Source organism: Mus caroli, chromosome 5, assembly GCF_900094665.2.
Source record: "Mus caroli chromosome 5, CAROLI_EIJ_v1.1, whole genome shotgun sequence".
In the NCBI taxonomy this organism is placed as follows: Eukaryota; Metazoa; Chordata; class Mammalia; order Rodentia; family Muridae; genus Mus; species Mus caroli.
Window position 1 is genome coordinate 101236335 of NC_034574.1, and position 18711 is coordinate 101255045.

Genomic DNA, 18711 nt, shown 5'->3' on the forward strand with positions numbered 1-18711 from the left:
CTGGTACCTTGATCAGGGATTTTCTAGTCTCCAGAGCCAATTGATCTATTGTTTATAAAGCAACCTACCCCGAGTATTCTACCAAAGTCACAGGAAATAAACTAAGACAAGTGGTTTATAGAACACACATATCAACCTGTGGTGGTTTGAATGATGAATGCTCTCATGGCTCATGTATTTAAACTCGAGGAAGGCTATGAAACGTTTAGAAGGTGGAGCCTTTCTAGAGGAAGCATGTTATTGAAGGCAGGATTTGAGGCTCCCTCTCCCTCTCTCCCGCTCTCTCTCCCCCCTCTCCCGCTCTCTCTCCCCCCTCTCTCCCTATGTTTCTCTCTGTCTCTCTCTCCTTCCTCCCTCTTCCCCTCCCTTTCTTCCCTTTCTTCTTCCTGTATGCACAATACCATGTGATTAGCCAGCTGTCTACTTTTGCTACCACACCATGCCTCCCTGTCATTATGGACTCTAGCCCTCTGGTACTGTAAGTCCAAATGAACTCTTCCTTAAGCTGGTTTTGTTGTTGTTGTTGTTGTTGGTTTGGGGTTTTTTTTGGTTTTGGGGTTTGTTTGTTTGTTGTTTTTTGTTTTGGTCATGATACCTTTTTTTAAATCACAGCAACAAAAAAGATATAATTAATACAGCAAGTTCTGTAACTAATACAGAAGTCTTATCAAGTGGAAAGAGAAAATGTTTCTAGAAAGCTAGGAAAAGAGCACAAATGACCCCAAATGCTCAGTAAAGGCTTCAAAACACTTATAATGAAAGGAGGACAAGGCCCCACTTCACAGCACCCAACAAAATGGCAAAGTTGCTGAGACCAGGAACACCAGCTTCTGAGAGGTAGCCTTTCCTGTGCTTCTATGTACCAAGTTTCCACTGTGCACAGCAATCCTGCAGTACCCGGTAGAGCCAATCCATACACACCTTAACCCTCAACTCGGTTGTGACTCAGAAGAAAGCTTGATTGTCAGCAAGACCATGAACGGGCGTCTTAGTGTTTTCTGTTGCTATGACAAAATACTTGATATTTTATGCAGAAAAATGGTTTATTTTTTCCCAGTTTTGCAGCCCCTGGAGCATGGTACTAACATCTCTTGATAAGGGCTTCATGACTGTATCACAATGTGGCAGATGGCTTCATGGTGAGTAGGGATACAAAAAGAAGAGGCCCCATGGCAAAGCAAAAAGAAAGTCTTGATAGGTCATTATGCAAGACAGTAATCCCTTCCAAGCATAGGACAGCTCCTGATGATTGTACTCTAGTCTCACCTCTTAAAAGTCACACCCCAAGGACCACACCTCTAACACGTAAAACTGTGAAATACACTAACCACATCCAAATCCCAGTAATCAGATACAGCTTCTTTTATGCCTTCTTTTTGAGTCCTTTAAGATTATTTTGAATGCTCTTTGAAGCAATTTAATAAATTTCCATTTATTTGGCATTAGTTACCCAAGAATTAATGCATTCCTTTCAAGGGTCAGCCTGTATTCTGTTAAGAATTTTTGCATTGTGGTTAGAAGATGGCTCAACAGTCAAAGCTCTTGCCCCCCAATGTAAATGCCAGGTGGGCGTAGCAGCCTGCTTGCAATTCCATCCTTGTAAGGAGATAAGAAGTCTCTAAAACAAACTGTCTTGCAAAACCCTACCTCAAGGAAGAAGGTAGAGGTATTGAAGATTCCCAGCATCAACTTCAGACTCCCCCATGTGCATGCACATGTGTACCCACAATGAACACATACATGCATATGCACACACATCACACAAACACACATATAAAAAGAAAAGAATTTTTGTGTTTATGAGTTGAACAGGTGTAGGTTTTTTTTCTTGTGATGTATTTATCATGCTTTGCTATGCAAGTAGTGCTAGCCTCAACAGGCATGTTAGGTTGTGTTCCCCATTCTGAGATGCAGAAGAAAATTAAACTTGGTTTCTGTCACAATACACAATGCTTCTGTAAGCCCCAGCTGTATAGATGATTTTACCTATACCCCAAGCAAGCAATCACTTGTGCAGTAGACATCAGCAGAGTGTCCTCTGATTCAGCTCAACTGACATTACTTAGAGACCATCAGATCCCACAGACTGGCAGCTCCGTCCCAAACATTGTCCCACTTCTGGTACAAATGCCAAGCCCTAGTCTATTTTACCTGGGTTTCTGACAGACCAGCTATATGTCAAGGTGTATTAGTCTATTTTCAGCTGCTATGACAAAAACCAGGCCTCAAGAGATGCCTCAGTATAAGAACATTTACAGCTCTTAGAAGAGCTCATAAGGAGCTATGTTCAATTCCTAACACCCACATTAGTGGGCTCACAACTGCCTATAACTCAATTCCAGGAAATCTGACACCATAGGCACTCACATAAACACATGCAATTTAAAACCCTGAGCCTAAGCAGTTTACAAAGAAAGGGGGTTTATTGCCAGGTGTGATGGCGCATGCCTTTAATCCCAGCACTTGGGAGGCAGAAGCAGGTGAATTTCTGAGTTCGAGGCCAGCCTGGTCTACAGAGTGAGTTCCAGGACAGCCAGGGTTACACAGAGAAACCCTGTCTCAAAAAAAAAAAAAAAAAAAAAAAGAGCCTTGTCATGGAAGTTCAAGGGCATGGCGCCAGCGTCTCATCTCTTGTGAGGCTCCTTGCAGATGGCCTTAAAATAGTGGGAGTGCAAGAAGGACCATACAGTGAGACAGGAAGCAGACAGCACAGAGGAACCACTTGCTCTTTAATGATACCTCACTCTTGTGGGAACTAATTCATTCTGCAAGACCAGCATTAATCTTTTCCAAAGGGCAAATCCCATTGACCTCTTTATCCTGCAATAAACCTGTCTCTTAAAAAGTTTCACCACCATTTTAATGCTGCTATTTGGGGAGCAAAGCTTCGAACACACGAACCTTCAGAGGATGCACTCAAGCAATGGCCAAATGGCAGCAGAGGTGAAAGAACTTTTCCTACACCACCGACTCTAATAGTGAAAAGAGAGAGATGAACACTTGAGTGGAGGAGTCATATGGGCTATCGCTTACCTATACAATGGAATAGAGTCAGAACAAGTGAGCCAGGTTTAATATTGTCACACGTGAATCTCAGAAATATGATGAGAACAAAAAAGCATATTCACAAAAACTAAATACAGTGTGTTTATGTAAAGCTTTTAAATGTGCAAAAGAATACAACGTACTGCATATGGGAACATGTGCAAGTTTGTACTACCCCAAACCATGCTTAATCACTGTGAAGAGACACTATGAAGCAACTCTTATAAAAGGAAGTATTTAATTGGGGACTGGCTTAGAGTTTTAGAGAATTCGCCCAATATTATGGCAGGAAGCATGGCAGCAGTCATGACAGGCATGATACTGGAGACATCGCTGAGAGCCATATCCTGATCTGTGGGCAGAGCTGGTATGGGCTTTTGAAACCTATCAAAGAGTTTCACTCCCTGGTAACTAAGCATTCAAATATATGAACCTAGGAGGGCCATTCTTATTCAAACCACCACAGTGGTAAGTGCACTGTGTTTGAATACTTTGTCACCAGCTGGTGGAACTGTTTGGGAAGGATTCGAAGGTGTGGCCTTGTTGGAGAAGGTGTGTCACTGGGGCCCTCCCCATTCCGTGTTAGCTTCACACTTGTAGATGTGATGTAAGCTCTCAGCTACTGCTGCAGTGCCTGCCTGTGTGCTCTCATGCTCCCCACCATGATGGTTATGGACTCACCCTCTGAAACTGTAAATCCCCCTACTGGGCTTTCTTCTACACTTTTTTCTTTAAGTTGCCTTGGCCATGCTGTATCTTCACAGCAATAAGAAGGTAACTAAGACTTGGATGGCCCACCAGGTTCAGGTAATCGGTGTCTCAAAGGATCAGAGGGAATTACAGAATAGCTCTAGATATTCCTGTTAAGTTTATGTAGGAATAAAGGAAATAAATAAAAGAAAGGTGGACTGAGTTGAAGGAAGTAATTTAAAACCAAAATTTAGCTTTTTCTTTGCCCCCCTTTTTTTTAGTTTAAAATTTTTGTGCTGTAATTTTGATGACTGTGTAAATAGGACTCAATAGGTATATTTATAGTATAACATGCTCCAGATTTGTCCTAATTTTCAATACAAGAAGCATGTAGGAAGAGGTTGTTCTAGTCTCCAAGGCTGACTATCAACACTACTATCCAGGCCTCGACGGTCTGTCTAGACTGAGCTGTGAGCTGGCTGGCAGTTGCTGGTGACAACCAGAAGTGTGCCACAGGGATGTCAAGGTTCCTGAAAGGAGCTTTGGGGTAGCTGAGCCCCTCATTGGAAAAGGGTAGGTATGTAATTTGAGAGAAGGGTTCATTTAGAGGCTTGGAGGGACCTTGAACAAGTGCTGAGCAGACAGCTGGACGTCTGTCTTCAAGAATAGCCAAGGCTGTTCTACTGTCTACCTGTAATCTGGGCTGTAAAACACCCACACGTGCCATACAAAGACAAGCTTGTGTCCTACCTTGACCCAGGCCCCAGGAAGACCACTGACTCCCCAGTGTGTTTCTGGAGGGAGCAGACAACTCTAATCTGAGTTCAAACGTCTTCTCAGGCTCTTCTTCCCACCTGAAAGTGGCTGTTTTTAGGATGAAGACCTGTTCACACACCACCACCACCCACGTATGTCTTTAAGACCAATTAGCCTTGACTTGATACAAGGCCCCCAGCTCGATCTACTCCTTGATCAGGTGCTAAGGAACAAAGGAATGACCGGTTCAGCCCAGACAAGCTTTTGTCTCCAGAGAACCTTGCGGTGGTTCAAGGTGGGAGCACAAGAGCTCTGAGCTTGCCGCCATCCTGCAGCAGTGAGTAGGTGGCTGCACAGTGGCAGCTGAGCTTCAGTGTGGGAGAGGAAAGTCACGCATTTAAGGAAAAAATAACCTGAATTACACTTTAAAAAGCAGGAGGGGCTGTCATGGGCAGGCCCCCGCAGACCCTCCTCCAGGGTAGTTCCTGTTCGTATGGAAGGATGGGTTGGGGGGTGCAGTGTGGGAGTTCCTGTTCCTATGGAAAGATGGGTTGGGGGGCGTGCAGTGTGGGAGTACTGCAGCAAAGGGAAACTGAGGATGTGGGAACACAAAGACGACCTCTGCTGGGCAGAGACTTGGGTAAGCAGGAGGGAAGACCTTTCAAGGTCCTAAAAAGAACAGTTTGGGAGGCAGTGGTCTGAGGGTTCTGATAGAGCAAGAGAGAGAGCTAAGGCATTTATATATCACCTCTTCCATAGATGCTCTAGGAACCCCGGGTCTGTGGCTACTGGAAACAAGTCTCTTATCCAGACAAGGCCCTCTGAAGGCTTTGTAGGACAGCCCCTCTAGAAAAAAGAGTGACAAGTGCTAGCCTGAGCTGTAAAAATACTCGGTTATTTGTGGCTGTCTTACACAAAATTGCAAATAAGACAAATGTAAGAAGTTTTCAGAGAACTTTTCCCCTTCTGCAATTGCTTTTACTGTTTCATCTTGTTCTTCAGGCTACTCACGTGGCATGACTTTTCAGATCTGTGAGCACACATGGCCTATTGGGCACTTGGCCTTGTTGCTCAAGGCTGGGACAACTTCCTTCCTGTTTATACCTGAGATCTCAGAAGCTGGCTGGTTCTACTACTGGAGGGAAGTAATGCTTCCTATGGAGGCACTTGGTCCAGTTCCACAGAGATGAAAGTAGATGTCTGTTTCCTGTGTTGACCATGGTCATCTCTACGCTCCCATACCAACACTGGATCTGCACACAGTAAGTACCCCTCCCACGAATGAATAAAAGTGGATGCTGCAAGCAATAAAGGTCCCCAAGTCCATTAAGCACTTGAGAGCATTATGAAGTCCATTCCTTGTCAGTGTTTGCCCACTAGCTTCAGCATTAGCCCCACCCACTAGCCCCACCCATTCCTTCATCCAATCTCTACATCCTACTGTGCATTCTACCTCCTAGATGCTATTATAGGCATGCTATTGTGTGGATTCTACTATATACCAGTCATTGAGAATATTCTAGATACACAGCCATTTCTACTCATGCAGAGCAAAGGAGGCCAGGCCAGGCTGGTCAAATATCAGGCGAGGGCCTCCGCAATTTCTGCCTATGAGGTGCTAACTGTTGTGACTACTCTAGGCTGGGATGCAGGTGAATATCAGGACATAGGCAGCTCTCCAGGAGATATGCTTAGGCTGACTTTGAGCAAGGGGAAGTGGAGGAGGAGCTAGACTTGTATTCATGGCTATAGGAATGTGACTTAGGGAAGGAAATAAAGGAAGACTGGGTCATGGTGGTCCTGCCGTAACAGGTAGACATACAGTAGGAACCTCATTTCTGCTTTCTTCAGGGGCAGTGCTGGGATCCCTAAGTTCCTCTGTCTCCTTTCTACAAACCAGATGTTAACAGTATCAGGGCCTTGAGAGGACACGTGGTATCAATGGCTTGAAACACCAGAAGCAGTGTGGTCTGTACTCTGCTGTTTATCCTCACTGCTATTACTACTGCATCATTCACAAGGCCCTTCCTTCCTCCTATCCACATTTCTGCTCTCACCGTGTCATCTCCGTTCCTCCCTTCCTCATACCCCCCTCATAGAGAAAAGTAAAAATGGACCTTGAAACGCCATCAGGGCTCAACCTCAGCCTTAGCAACAACCTACTATCTCTCTCCATTCCTCAACCCCCAGATGCTGTGATTCCTCCTTTGCCCTTAATGCCCACATCTGATATCAGACATGGTCTTCCCTCATATACACTACAGGCCCTTTATTTGCCAGGAACATCACTGTAAGTCCTCACAGCTATTGAGTCACTGGATTCCCCACTGAAAACCTGCATCAGCTCTTCCCCACCCCTGGGCAAACTATAGTCCAGATGTTCCTTTCCTTTTGTTCTGAGTAAAGCAACATGACGTGACAAAGTTTCAGGAAAATGTTGCATCGAGGGTAGAGATGAATGCTGGGCAGTTGGTGGCACACACCTTTAATCTCAACACTTGGGAGGCAGAGCCAGGCAGATCTCTGTGAGTTTAAGACCAACCTGTTCTACAGAGCAAGGTCCAGGACAGCCAAAGCTACACAGAAATCACGTCTCAAAATACACACACACACACACACACACACACACACACACACACACACACGGTGATGGAAGAGGTTCCCTAGGTGACTCAGAAACTACTTCACAGGAAAAGCTCAGCCTGGATGGGGTCTCAGCAGGAACAGTAGGAGTATCACAGAGGTTGCCTGGAACCTGGGGCACTGGAGAAGCAAGAGGCCTGGAAAGCAGGAGACCTGCCTGCCCTGCTCATTGCTGTGTGAAGGCCCAGTGAAGGCCCAGAGAGCCTGTGCCCTTCTCCCTCCTTATCTGGCTCCTTCCCTCACCATAGTTGGCCATGAACAAGAAAGTGACCAAAAAGCATAAATGTTGTGAAGTATCCTGTGTTTTAAAAGAGATTTTATTGATCCAACAGTGACATTCCATTGAGGATCAATGGCTGATAAAGTGAAATATTATAAGATCAGAACTTCTCTGACAGAAAAACAAGTAGAAAACATAAATCACAGAAACTAAGAATACTGTGTTGGACCTATCTGCCATAGGACTACTGTCCTTGACTACCCTCCTAGCCAAATAACTTGCATCTTTGCAAGTTTGTTGACTCTGTTAAGTTACTCCATACTGCCTCCTATATGTAATTCCTCCTTAGCTGCACATGGCCTCAGGGAGGGGCTAGTCGACACATTGCCAGGGAAGATTGGCAGGGGGTAGGGGCGGGTCCATTGATGTCACTATGGGAAAGCATCCCTGCTGAGCCAACAGTTTCCAACGGTGGCGGTGGGGAGGTGGCTTTTGGTTGGGAGCACCCATATCTTTCACCTATGCCTTATAAGCTCAATAAACTCATTGGTTCCTCAAAGTGAGCTCTAGTAAATCGTACCTGTTTGGTGTTGGGACCTTAGGAGGAGGAGGCAGTTGCTAAACTGCCTTCTGGGAAGGAAGAATCGCCAGGCTTCTCCTTTTATCCCGGAAGTTTCTCTGAATTCAATTTTGAGAAAATAAGGATAGTTGCTTGCTGTTGTCCTAAATTCATTTCTTTCTCCCTTTTTGGGATTTCCCCCTTTGATTGGGTAGTAAACCAAGCAGGGACACTGGGTCCTTGAAAACTATACCTGTTGACATGAGACTGCAGCAGACTCTCAGGTGGAACAGGTACATAAGCTCCTACTATTCATGCTTACTGTTCATAGGTCTCTGCCATTTATCACTTTTCTCTGAGACCGTAGTGAGAAGAAACACTTTGGGTGATGACGACCTTTGGAGATACTATAGAATGAGCCCATCTTCACAAGGAGGTGCCAAGTGGCCATCACTGGAGTTGCATGTAGCCTGGAAATTCAGCCTGATAGCCTAACCCTTGCCCTGGTCCCAGAACATCACACCACGAACCCATGGAGATGCCTTGACACTGGAGATGATCTTCTCTGTTTGCCTGTTCCCACTTAGCCATGGCCTCAGAGGTTCCTGCATGTTCATCCTATGACATAATACTGCAGCAGAGAGAGAAATACAAGATCAAGGGCCCACAGCCAGCCCACAAAGCCAAGAATGTATTCCACTCTGTCTCTGATGCCCCAGATGTCACTTATTTGGCCTGGCCGTCAAACATGCAAGAGGCTATATGTGCTTGTTCATGAAAATGTGCACATGTGGGTATGTGCATTCATTATCGAGCATAAACACTTATATACATGTTACTGTATGCAGAATCACTCACGTTCTGTTGTGTGGTACGCGCATCCTGGTGAGCACATGCATATACACATGCATGTGTGCATATGGACTCAAGGTTTCCTCCTTTTCTGCATCAGATTGTCAGGCATCAGCACTTTGAATTCACAAACAATCATTTGGCCAATTAAATGGTTGTTAAATGATTGTTTAACTGAATTTTCATCCAAAGGCTCAGCTGTGTAGTATTACTTCATGTCACCCAGAACAGAACATCCTTCTGAGGCAATGCATTAAAAACCCAGGCACCAATGTCCACTGATTCTGTAATAAAACATGGCTTGTTTGACATCTTCCCAAGTCCATGCTGTGTCCTAACCTCTTAAAAGTAACCCCCCAGCCCTAAGGACAGTGAGCTCCTCCTGCTGAGCAAGCAGTGCCTTACAACTAATACTTAGCATGTAAAAACACATAAAAAAAAAAAAAAAAAAAAAAGGCCAAGTAACACAATGAATTAGCTTTGGACAACTACTTAAAACTTCATTGAAGAAGCACGGACATGAATCAAACCGCTGTGCGTTAGAATGTAAAGTGAGGTGGTAACAGTCTTCAGACCCTCTCTCCACACCAGGTTCCCTGAGAGCTGACTTCTAACAAGAACAAGAATTCTCTTTCTCCAGTAAACTTTGAAAGTGAAACTTTGCTACCCCACATATCTCATACCCACCTTGGAAAAGTGGAGCTAGTGATATTTATGGACTTGGGAGTTAGGAACACCAAATCTTGAAACATTCATGTAATTCATTTGTCTTGAGAGGTCTAAGGGAAAGCCCTCACCTCCCACACCCCGGGTTCCCCTTGTTGCCCTGATCTGACAATATACACAGATGTCACAATGCCTTCCCTGGTATCTGGGTTTGCCCACCCAAGTCCTCTCTACAAAACTTCTGTTCAAAAAACAAAACAAAACAAAACACCTAAAATGCAGGGAGACTACTGACCTTAATAGACAATTTAAAAGACTCATGAGGCATTCAAGGTTTAGAGCTATGTGAAATGTGCATGACTAAATGTCTCAGGGGTGGGGGACCAAAGGACCAATTGGATCTTGGTGCATCTATGCAACCCATAGACCCACTCTACCTAGGCTGCTTGTGCGAATCCACAGGCTTTTGAGTGGAGCCAGGAGAATGGCCGTAGCCACCTGTGAGGTCGTTGCTCTCAGCTGTAAACGTCCATCCATATCACATGTTTGGATTTGGGTAGATAAGAGAAAGCATCTTAAGTCAGTTTGCACTGCCATTTGCAACATTTCTGCTTAAGCAGGAGAGCTGGACTGAATAGACCACAGCAGGAGGTTTAGCCTCTTCTCTCTCCTTGCCCCAAGAGATCAAAGGGCTGATAGAGGTGAGAATGGAAAGAGCCAGGAGTGATGGCTTCCTTGGGGTGGCTTTAAATACAGCTGCCAAGACTGAACTTGTTGATGCTTTGATCAGATCCTCAACTTCAAAGGAAATGTCTAAGCAGAGGCAAGACCAGTCCTCAGCACCATAGCTTGGCCCATGACTGGTGTCAGACATCACTGTTCTTCATGGAAATGGGATTGGGCAACCTCCTCCTCTAGTGTCCTAGCTGTAGAGGGCAGCTAGCCAGGTTGTAACTGGGGTAGGATGCTTACAGTCACCGGGGATACAGGGGGAGCTCTGAGCAGGGCATTTGGGAGTTGAGGAAAGGCCTTATCACACAGCCTGTGACTGGGAACTGTGCCTCCTCTGCACAGAAGTAGCCGTTTGCACACTGAAGACACTGCTCAGGGTTTCCGTTACTCTTGTAGCCTGTGGCGCTTGGCACATGCAGAGGAGCTGTTCCCCTCCTCCACATGGGTCAGAGCTCTGCTCCCAGCTCATCTGTGAGGCACTACTTGCCTGGTCTCACTAGTCCAGGCACATGGAGGTCAGATCACCTTTTCCCAACACTTAAAGCCTGCTTGGCTCCCAGCCAGCCCACCAGAAGGATGGAGACACTCCAGTCATATAGAACTCATTTCATATTGTGTGTAAATGGTTACACGCATATTATACTCACTTAAAGGTATGTCCTTCACATTCATTAAGGCTATTAGAGTGGTGTATTTAAATGAAATACTATATAGTTAAAATCACCAGATTATTGAGTTAACAGGAAAATTATTTTGCAGAAAAACTAAGACTTTGATTTTTTAAAATAGGATTAAACTGTTCATATGTATTAACCAAAAATAAAGCCTACTGCTTTGCAGTAGAAACCACACAACCAGTTTCCAAAAACTGAAATGCAGGGGTCTGGCATCAGTGTCTCTTCACACAGCTGTTAGCTCAGAGACAGGTTGGACCTAGTCAACCAGCTAGCAGAACACAGCTGTTCTAACTCAGCATTTGTATGTCCCAATTCAGCCACTCTCCCCCATGCTGATTTGCATGTAGACATCCTCCAATTCCAAGCTGATGGACATTCTCCAATAACATAGCAATCAATTTAATAAAGGAACTCACCAATGTCAAATTGCAATAAATTTACCAAACATTTTCACTGTTTATGGAGAGCTTTACAGTAAGAAAGTGTCGACAGAAGCAGGCACATCCGGGTACAAAGTGTTGCTGTTGGTTTGTCTTTACTTCTGTTCCTACAGTTCCAACTGCTTTGCACTCTCAGCTGAGGTCCTCTACAGGAAATCACCTTTGCTAGGCGTTCTGTTCTTGCCCATTCGACCCAGGACCTCCAAGCACAGTCCTGGGGTATGGACTTGCCTAAGAGAAGTGTGATCGGCGAGCCCACCCCAAACATTTATTGTAAACTTTAAATGGAGTCCGGATATGAACGACACAGAAAGGAGACACCTCCTCACACAGAAAGGAGAATACCATATAGTGTCCTAGAGTCTGGCAGGTATCACAAGGCCGGGCCAGAATAAGTGCCAAGCCCCACGCAGGCACAACACCACGGAAAGCCTGACTGCTGCCCTTTTGGGCGTCTTGTGGGGGATCGGGCCTGAACTCAGCAGGCTCGGCTAGGCTCCCAAGGGCGCGCCATCTCACAGGGCGGCCGGCAGCAATAGGGGTAGGAGGCGTTGAGGTCGGGGTCCGAGGGCGCATACCCTGGCAGTTCCACCGACGGGTGCCCGCCACAGCACACCTCCACGCCCGCCTCGTCAAACGCGTGGAAGACGCCCACGTTGATGTAGGACACAGCGTGGTGCGCCGCGAAGCTCGCGCAATCTCCTGGGGTGGTGAAGTCTGACTCCTCCGGGGATAGGATGGAGGCCTCGCTGGGCCGTGGCTGCAGCCGCCGCCCCCTTTTGCCCCGGCGGCCGCGCCGGGTCCGGGAGGCTAGCGGCTGAGCGCGGAGCCCGGGTCCGCCCCGCTGTCGCCCCAAAGATCGGCTTGCCCTCCGCCGGCCCCTGCGGCCGCGCCGGGCCTGCGACGACTTGTAGTTCTTGACCAGCAGGAGGCTGAGCAGGCCCAGCAGGCACTCGAGCGAGTTGAATACAGTAGAGAGCACCAGGCCGCGCTGGTAGTCCTTCAACTGGCGGCATTTGGCGGTCGTGTTGCTGTCCAGGTTGCTGCGGGAGCGCTGCGTGCTTGTGCCTGGGGCTACAGAGCCAGTGCCCTGGCCAGGGCCAGCGGGCTGCGTGCGCGGGGGCAGGCAATAGTGGGAGTACTTGCGTTCCACCAGGGACACCGTGTCGCCGTCGATCACTGCTCCCGCAAAGGCGCTGAGAACCCCGAGCATGAAGACCAGGACGCCTAGGAGCAGCAGGTTTTGGCTGTTCACCGGTCCCGAGGGCCCGGCAGCCGGCCGCGTTTCTCCAGGAGAGGGCTCCGGAGCGCCAGCTGGAGATGCGGGGACCCTGAGTCCCGGGCCGGGCCCGGCCCCTGACCCGGCGAGGGGCGCCTCCCGGGGCCCGCAGCACAGCAGGGCGGCGCCGAGCAGAGAGAGGCCGGCAGCCAACAGCAACCCCGAGTAAAAGGCTCCGGCGGCCGCCCCTAGCCGGAACGGCTCCCCGCGCAGCTCAGAGCCCAGTGAGAAGCACTTGAGGCCGACGGCGGCGGCGCTGAGCGCGCAGGCGAGCAGCAGGCAGGAGGAAAGCGCGGCGCAGGCCCCGCGGACGCTCCACTTCATCCTCCGCGCCGGAGCCGGCCCGCACCCGGCGCGCCCGCCGCCGCCCGCCGCCGCCCCCGCCGCCTGCGCCTCCTCCCGGCGCCGCGCGGCCGGACCGCCGGCCTCCTCTTCATCCTCCCGCGTCCTCCCGGGCTCGCGCCGCTGTCACTGGAGCCCGCATCCTCCGCCTCCCGCCGCCGCCGCGACCCCGCACCGGGAACCAAGCCGGCGCGGAAAACCGCAAGGTGCGCGCGCCCCCTCCCCAGACCGCGGCGCCGATCCCCGGACGCGCGGCCCCCCCTCCCCGCGGCCCCGCGCGCCTCTCCCTGACACCACCCTCCGCGGCCCCCTCCCGACCCTCTGGCCCCCAGGACGCCCCTCCGGACCTCCCCTAGGAGAGGGGGCCTTCGCTAAGTCTCCGCCTTCCTGCCCTCCCCCTGGCAATGCCGCTGTCCAGAGCTCGCCGCCTTAGGAATGCCACTCCACCCCGGCCTCCTTCTCCTGGGACCCCCCTGGGCCCCACCCCCAGGACCTCCCACCTCTGCATGCCCTGAGTTCGCTTTTCCCAATGCACCGGGCAGCTTGACTCCACGCCCACCTGACTGGACTCAGAAAACCGAAGAAGTTAGTGAGGGTACAGCAATAAATAGGTATGAGGGAGAGCCTGGAGGAAGAAATGGGGAAGGGGGATGTGTTCAGAAGGAATGGAGGAGAGTGGGCAGGGTATTCGGGGATGGAGGACGAAGTATGTTTCTTTGGGAAGTGCTGACATGTAGGAATGTGTGTTGTGTACGTGTATGAAGGGTATGCATAGAATGTATATAGTATGGGGTATGTGAGGGTGGTGTGCCCTTATATGTTTTGTGGCGGGGAGCATTCCAAGATGTGTGTAGGGTGAACACAAAGTATGTGCAATGTCCAGGCGTGTGGGGTGTGTGTGTGTGTGTGTGTGTGTGTGTGTGTGTGTGGTGAATGTGCAAGAAAAGGTGTTGCCTTGAAATTGTGAATAGGGTATACGGGAGAATTGGCCTGAGATTTCTCTCAGAGGACCAGCCATGGAGCAAGGCCAGGATGAAGTAAGTCTTGGGGAGAAAACCTCGGGTGAGTTCAGCTTTGAGTCCAGTTCTGTTTTCAGATCTGGCAGTCACACTCAAGTGAATAAATTCGGCCTGCGCTAGAGTGCGCGAGAAGGGAAAATGCTGTAGTAGCCCAAATCTGAACTTGGACCACTGGAGGCCTCCCGCCAGCAACCTCGCTCTGGTCCGCAGTCCCGGGTGTGGGTGATTCAGGCCGCCTGCGCAGCAGCCTCGGAACCGCTGGTTGCCGTGGCTGCGCCGTAAGCTAGGGCTGGGAGAAGCCGGGTGCGAGCGCGGGGAAGAGGGAGCGGTGGAGAGAACGCGCCTGCGCATCGGTCTTTCCCACAGCAGGTTCAAGTCAGGAAAAGGCCTGGGGACTTTACTATTTTTTGCTCCTTAAGGTCAGAGACACCCACCCCAAAACCAAGCGCTGTATTGCCTGGGGAAGCCGCGCCCATTTCTCCGAGGCAGCTCGGGGCTCTTGCCCACCCTTCCGGGAAGCTACTTGCTAGTGGGTGTATGGAGGCCTTCCAAAGACTCCCGGACGTTTGCGTGGGTTTCACTTCGGGCCATAGCTTCAGAAAAAGCGAGCCTGACTCTCTGTATTTTTAGCAGGAGGAGCAGAATTTGAAACAGTAGCATGCCGGTCCTGCGCCCCGTGAAGGATGACTCGCCAGAAAGCAAAGGCGCAGCCCTACCTCCGCGAGCTTGGCGCGTGGCCCAGGAGGCTCCGCGAGCCCTTGTACGTAAGGATCGTGGCGCCCACGCTTGAGAGCAGAGCTCAGTGCAAACTTCCAACAGTTCTTCCAGTTTCCAGGGAAACAAGATTTGGAGCTGCTGCGTGTTGCAGAGCTGCCTCTCTGCTCCCCACATGGGACCCCTGTGGCTGGCTGGTCTTGGGGAGGAAGGAATTAAAGCCACCTCATCCATGAAGGGTGAGGTCCGATCTTAAGATGGAAGAATTGAGCGGGGCTGTGGGGGTATGTTCTACCCTCAGAGCACTCGGTAGAAGTGCTGTTTTGGGTTGCTTCTCCTCTAGATGGGCACTGCCACCCCCTTACAATCTTTCCATTTCTATACTCACCACAGGGCCCATGAACGCGGTGTTTCCCCTTTTAGGGTATATTCACACTCCATAATGATTCTCACCTGATATTGCCTCTTCATTTCTCAAATTGTATTATCATATTTCTTAATTGCCTCAGTTTTGTCGGAAGGAAGCTTGTCTGACACGATGCATCCAGGCACTTTCTTTTACTCATTTCTCAGGACAACCTTCGAGGTAGGACCTCTCTTATCCCCAGTAGGACTTTCCATAAGTAAATCAGTGACTGGAATTGGAACAGAAACCCAGGCTCTGTGTGCAGGCTATGCTTCCCCAGCTGCCTGCCTTCCTGATTCCAACCCCTGCACCCCTGCAGAGGGTCCCCACGGTGCAGGATTTCCCGGTATATAAATAAGTCCTACCTATCAGGTGGGACTTGAAATGGCCGGGTAAGGGCAGTCCCAACTAATTTCTGGGGATAGATGAGTTTGTACATGTGAATGTGATGCAACAAACGTCTATCTAGTTCTTTGGGGCGCATGGGGTCAGGAGCCTGCAAACAGGGGAGCTGTCTCTTCCGTGCTGGGGATAAGGGAAGGAGCTGAGAGGGCTTACTTTCTTGGGCAGTAACAGGGAGAGGGCAACTCACTGAGGAGGATCTTTAAGCTAAACCAATTCAGTTTTCTTCTGAGGGCAGAGATTTCAGGAGAGCATCCTGGTGTGTAATGAGAAGGAGCTCTGCTGCTTGGAATCTAGGGGAGCTAGAGGAGCTCCCTCCCTAGACAGTGTAAAATCACAGGTACTGGGAACCACCCTGCAGCTTCCACCCTGCAGCTTCCGCTCAGCATTCCTTCTAAAAGGACAACGAGTCGGCAGAAAGTGGGAGGGGCAATCTGTGTCCAGTGACAATGAAACCAGGGATGGCATTGAAACTAACCCATGTAGAATTTTAGAGCAGATTGAATTTCTTTATTTCAGGATTCTTTCACCAAGGACGAGCTCACCATGCTCTGTTGTGAGCCCTCCTCAACTTCCACTTGCAGAGCCAAGGAGGGGATCAAGGGTAGCTGCAGTCTATCTGCAGTCCAGTGACCTGGAGGGGTCAGAGGCAGGAAGGAGAGAGAGCAACTCCAGAAAGAACCATACCAGCAAGGAATAACTTTGCTACTTTTCCAGAAAATCACATCATCAGCAACTGACCAAGTTCCTACAGAGCCTGGGCAGGTCTGGCAGCCTTCTGGGGGCAGATCTGACTCTCCCACACTAAAAACAAGGAAGAGGCTCTACACCCAGAAAAGACATGGCAGAAATGCAACAGCATAATCCCAGCACTTGGGAGGCAGAGGCAGGGGAATTTCTGAGTTCGAGGCCAGCCTGGTCTACAGAGTGAGTTCCAGGACAGCCAGGGCGCCTCAACACAGAGAAACCCTGACTTGAACCCCACCCCACCCCCCCCAAAAAAAGAAGGAAAAAGAAAGGAAGGAAGGAAGGAAGGGAGGGAAGGAGGGAGGGAAGGAGGGAGGAAGGAAGGAAGGAAGGAAGGAAGGAAGGAAGGAAGGAAGGAAGAAGTGCAGCAGCAATTAGGGATTAGGGAATAGTTTCACGTTCAAGTCTTACTTTTTAATATTTATGTGTTTACTAACATTCAAAACTGCATCTCCTAGAATATTGATTCAGTTAGCTGAGCTTTTAATTTTTCTGCTCCATCACTTTTTCAAGTATTTTTGTTTTTTATTTTATAACATATGTCTTAGTCTACCTTCTTTTACTATAACTGAATGCCATAACATTTATGAAGAACAACGGTTTATTTAGCTCACACTTCAGAAGTGCTTGCAACTGTGAAGTCTTGTGCTGTAGAATGGTATAGGGTATCACATGGCAAGACAGAGCAACCAGAGAGCTCCTTCCATGACAAAACCACTCAACTAATTATATCCCAGAGGTCCCACCAAACACCGTGAGCATGTGACTTTGGGGTCACATTTCTAGCCCATGAATTCTGGGGACAAGCATTCGCACATCATAACTGACCAAATAGTTGAAATTTTCACTGTTAATCCTCACCCCCGTTTTTCCATTAATAGCCATGTTAATCTGTCACTTCACACAGGCAGTGCAGGCATCTCTGTGCAAAACACCCAACTGTGAGTCTTCCAAAGAACTCATGAAACCATGGCTGTGAGTTCTCAGAGACACAACAGTGTTTCTTATTAAGTTAAAAGCTTTTGTCTTATAGAATGTAATCACAGAAAATATTAAATATACATGTGATGTCTTCATGACATAGAAATAAGCATTTATCTGGCTTCTTGAAGACGGAAGTGCCCGAGGAGGATGCAGCCCAGAACCTGCCAGCTCACCAGAGCTGTCTTCCTGAACTTGCTTAGATATTTATAAGAAGGAATCCATTTCTAGCCGTTTTAGTTGGCTTGGTCTGTCTTGTTTTGTTTTGTTTGTTTATTTGTTGTTGTTTTCTAATTTTGCAAAGAATCAGAGAGATGATTGATTCTCCATGCCTGGCCTCTTTTGTTCCATGTATGTTTGTGAAGTGTGTCCATGATGCTGTACACAGCGATAGCTCACTCATTGCTGATAATGAAGCCCAGCAGCTTACCCATTTCACTGCAGTAAACAACATATTGCTTCTTGTTTGTGTGTCCTGAATCACGGAGACATGCAGTTGAGTAACCTGGGGGTGAAATCGCCCTGTCTGATTAATACTATCTTTACTTTTATTTACCTGTTTCCCATTGAGGTGAAATTTATGTACAATAAGAACCATTGATTTTTTAACTGTACAATTCCGTGAGTTTGGACGGTTGCCTACATTTATACAAACGACCACCTCTGGACTCACTGCTGTTCCAGCTTCTGCAAATGCTAAGCTCAGCGTTTCCCCACACCAGGTCCGTGTGCTATAGGTTTTATTACAGCATTTCCTATGCATGGTTGCATGCAGTGGACAATCTTTTCTGCCTGGTTTCAGTGCCTTTCAGATTTGTCCAAACTCTTGCATGAATCGATTGAATGTACTTATTGCTGAATAGAATTCTAGTAAAAAGTGTTTATCCATTCACGACATGATGGACATTCCAGCTTTTTCTATGGTGTGACTGAGCTACTATTCAAACGTGGTATCATGCAGGCTTAAGTCATTATGAGTGTGTTTCCAACTCCTTAGGTCTCCAGTAGGAGTGGGATTGCTGGCTTGCACCACACAGTTACATTTATCTTCCAAGAAAACAGAAGATTGTTAACTAGAATCATTTTTCATTCCCCCATGTGTTCACTCCTGGGTTGTGTTCTTAGCAACACCGGGTGCTGTCAGCTTCCCTAGTGTGTTGGCCAGCCTGGCATCCATATATAGCTTCTCACTGTGGCTTTAGTTTGCATTGTTCAGTTATGAACACTATCAACACTTTCACTTATCTTCAGTAAAGCACGCACGCACACACACACACACACACCCTTGGTTAGCTTTTTAAAAAATCATGTGGTCTCTATCTAATTATCATTTTATCAACAGTGAATAGAAGCATGACTACCTAAAATTTGGCATAATACGTTGGCCCTATGGATTCTCCTGTAATGGTCCAAGCACGAATTATACTTTATACGCCTAATCTCTTTAAAAAAAAAAAAAAAAAAAAAAAAAACAACTCATCACTGTTCAGGCTGTAAGTTCAGCTAGACACCCATAGCTTCTCCAGTGTGGGTCTAGATTT

At 48.1% G+C, this 18711-nt stretch overlaps 1 protein-coding gene and 2 long non-coding RNA genes across 7 annotated transcripts in view; 2 read left to right on the forward strand and 1 right to left on the reverse strand.

The window, feature by feature from the left end:
- Nucleotides 1-302: 302 nt before the first annotated feature.
- On the forward strand, nucleotides 303-9080 carry LOC110293898. Of its 2 annotated transcripts, XR_003836742.1 has the most exons (4): nucleotides 303-1139; nucleotides 5251-5427; nucleotides 5520-5753; nucleotides 8274-9080. It is a non-coding gene; the product is annotated as an uncharacterized LOC110293898 (long non-coding RNA). The 2 variants fall into 2 exon arrangements; XR_002377885.2 differs by lacking the exon at nucleotides 303-1139 and having other exon boundaries at nucleotides 5389-5427; nucleotides 8245-9080.
- Nucleotides 9081-10727: 1647 nt separating this feature from the next.
- On the reverse strand, nucleotides 10728-12898 carry LOC115031094 (transmembrane protein 271-like). The gene has a single exon (XM_029477076.1). The coding sequence runs from the start codon at nucleotides 12881-12883 to the stop codon at nucleotides 11759-11761; it is 1125 nt and encodes a 374-aa protein (XP_029332936.1). The 5' UTR covers nucleotides 12884-12898; the 3' UTR covers nucleotides 10728-11758.
- A 78-nt stretch (nucleotides 12899-12976) lies between these two features.
- Nucleotides 12977-18711, forward strand: part of LOC115031085 — a 7069-nt gene continuing 1334 nt past the window's right edge. The window contains exons 1-4 of one of the 4 annotated variants that reach the window (XR_003836656.1): nucleotides 12977-13107; nucleotides 13444-13512; nucleotides 13873-13938; nucleotides 14551-16369. This is a non-coding gene — a long non-coding RNA (uncharacterized LOC115031085). The remainder of the gene's footprint in view (nucleotides 13108-13443; nucleotides 13513-13872; nucleotides 13939-14550; nucleotides 16370-18711) is intronic. The other 3 variants (XR_003836654.1, XR_003836657.1, XR_003836655.1) reach the window with 3 other exon arrangements.

Bases quoted from the DNA above. Each gene is read 5' to 3' on its own strand.
- LOC115031094 (XM_029477076.1), bottom strand. From the start codon at position 12,883: ATGAAGTGGAGCGTCCGCGGGGCCTGCGCCGCGCTTTCCTCCTGCCTG.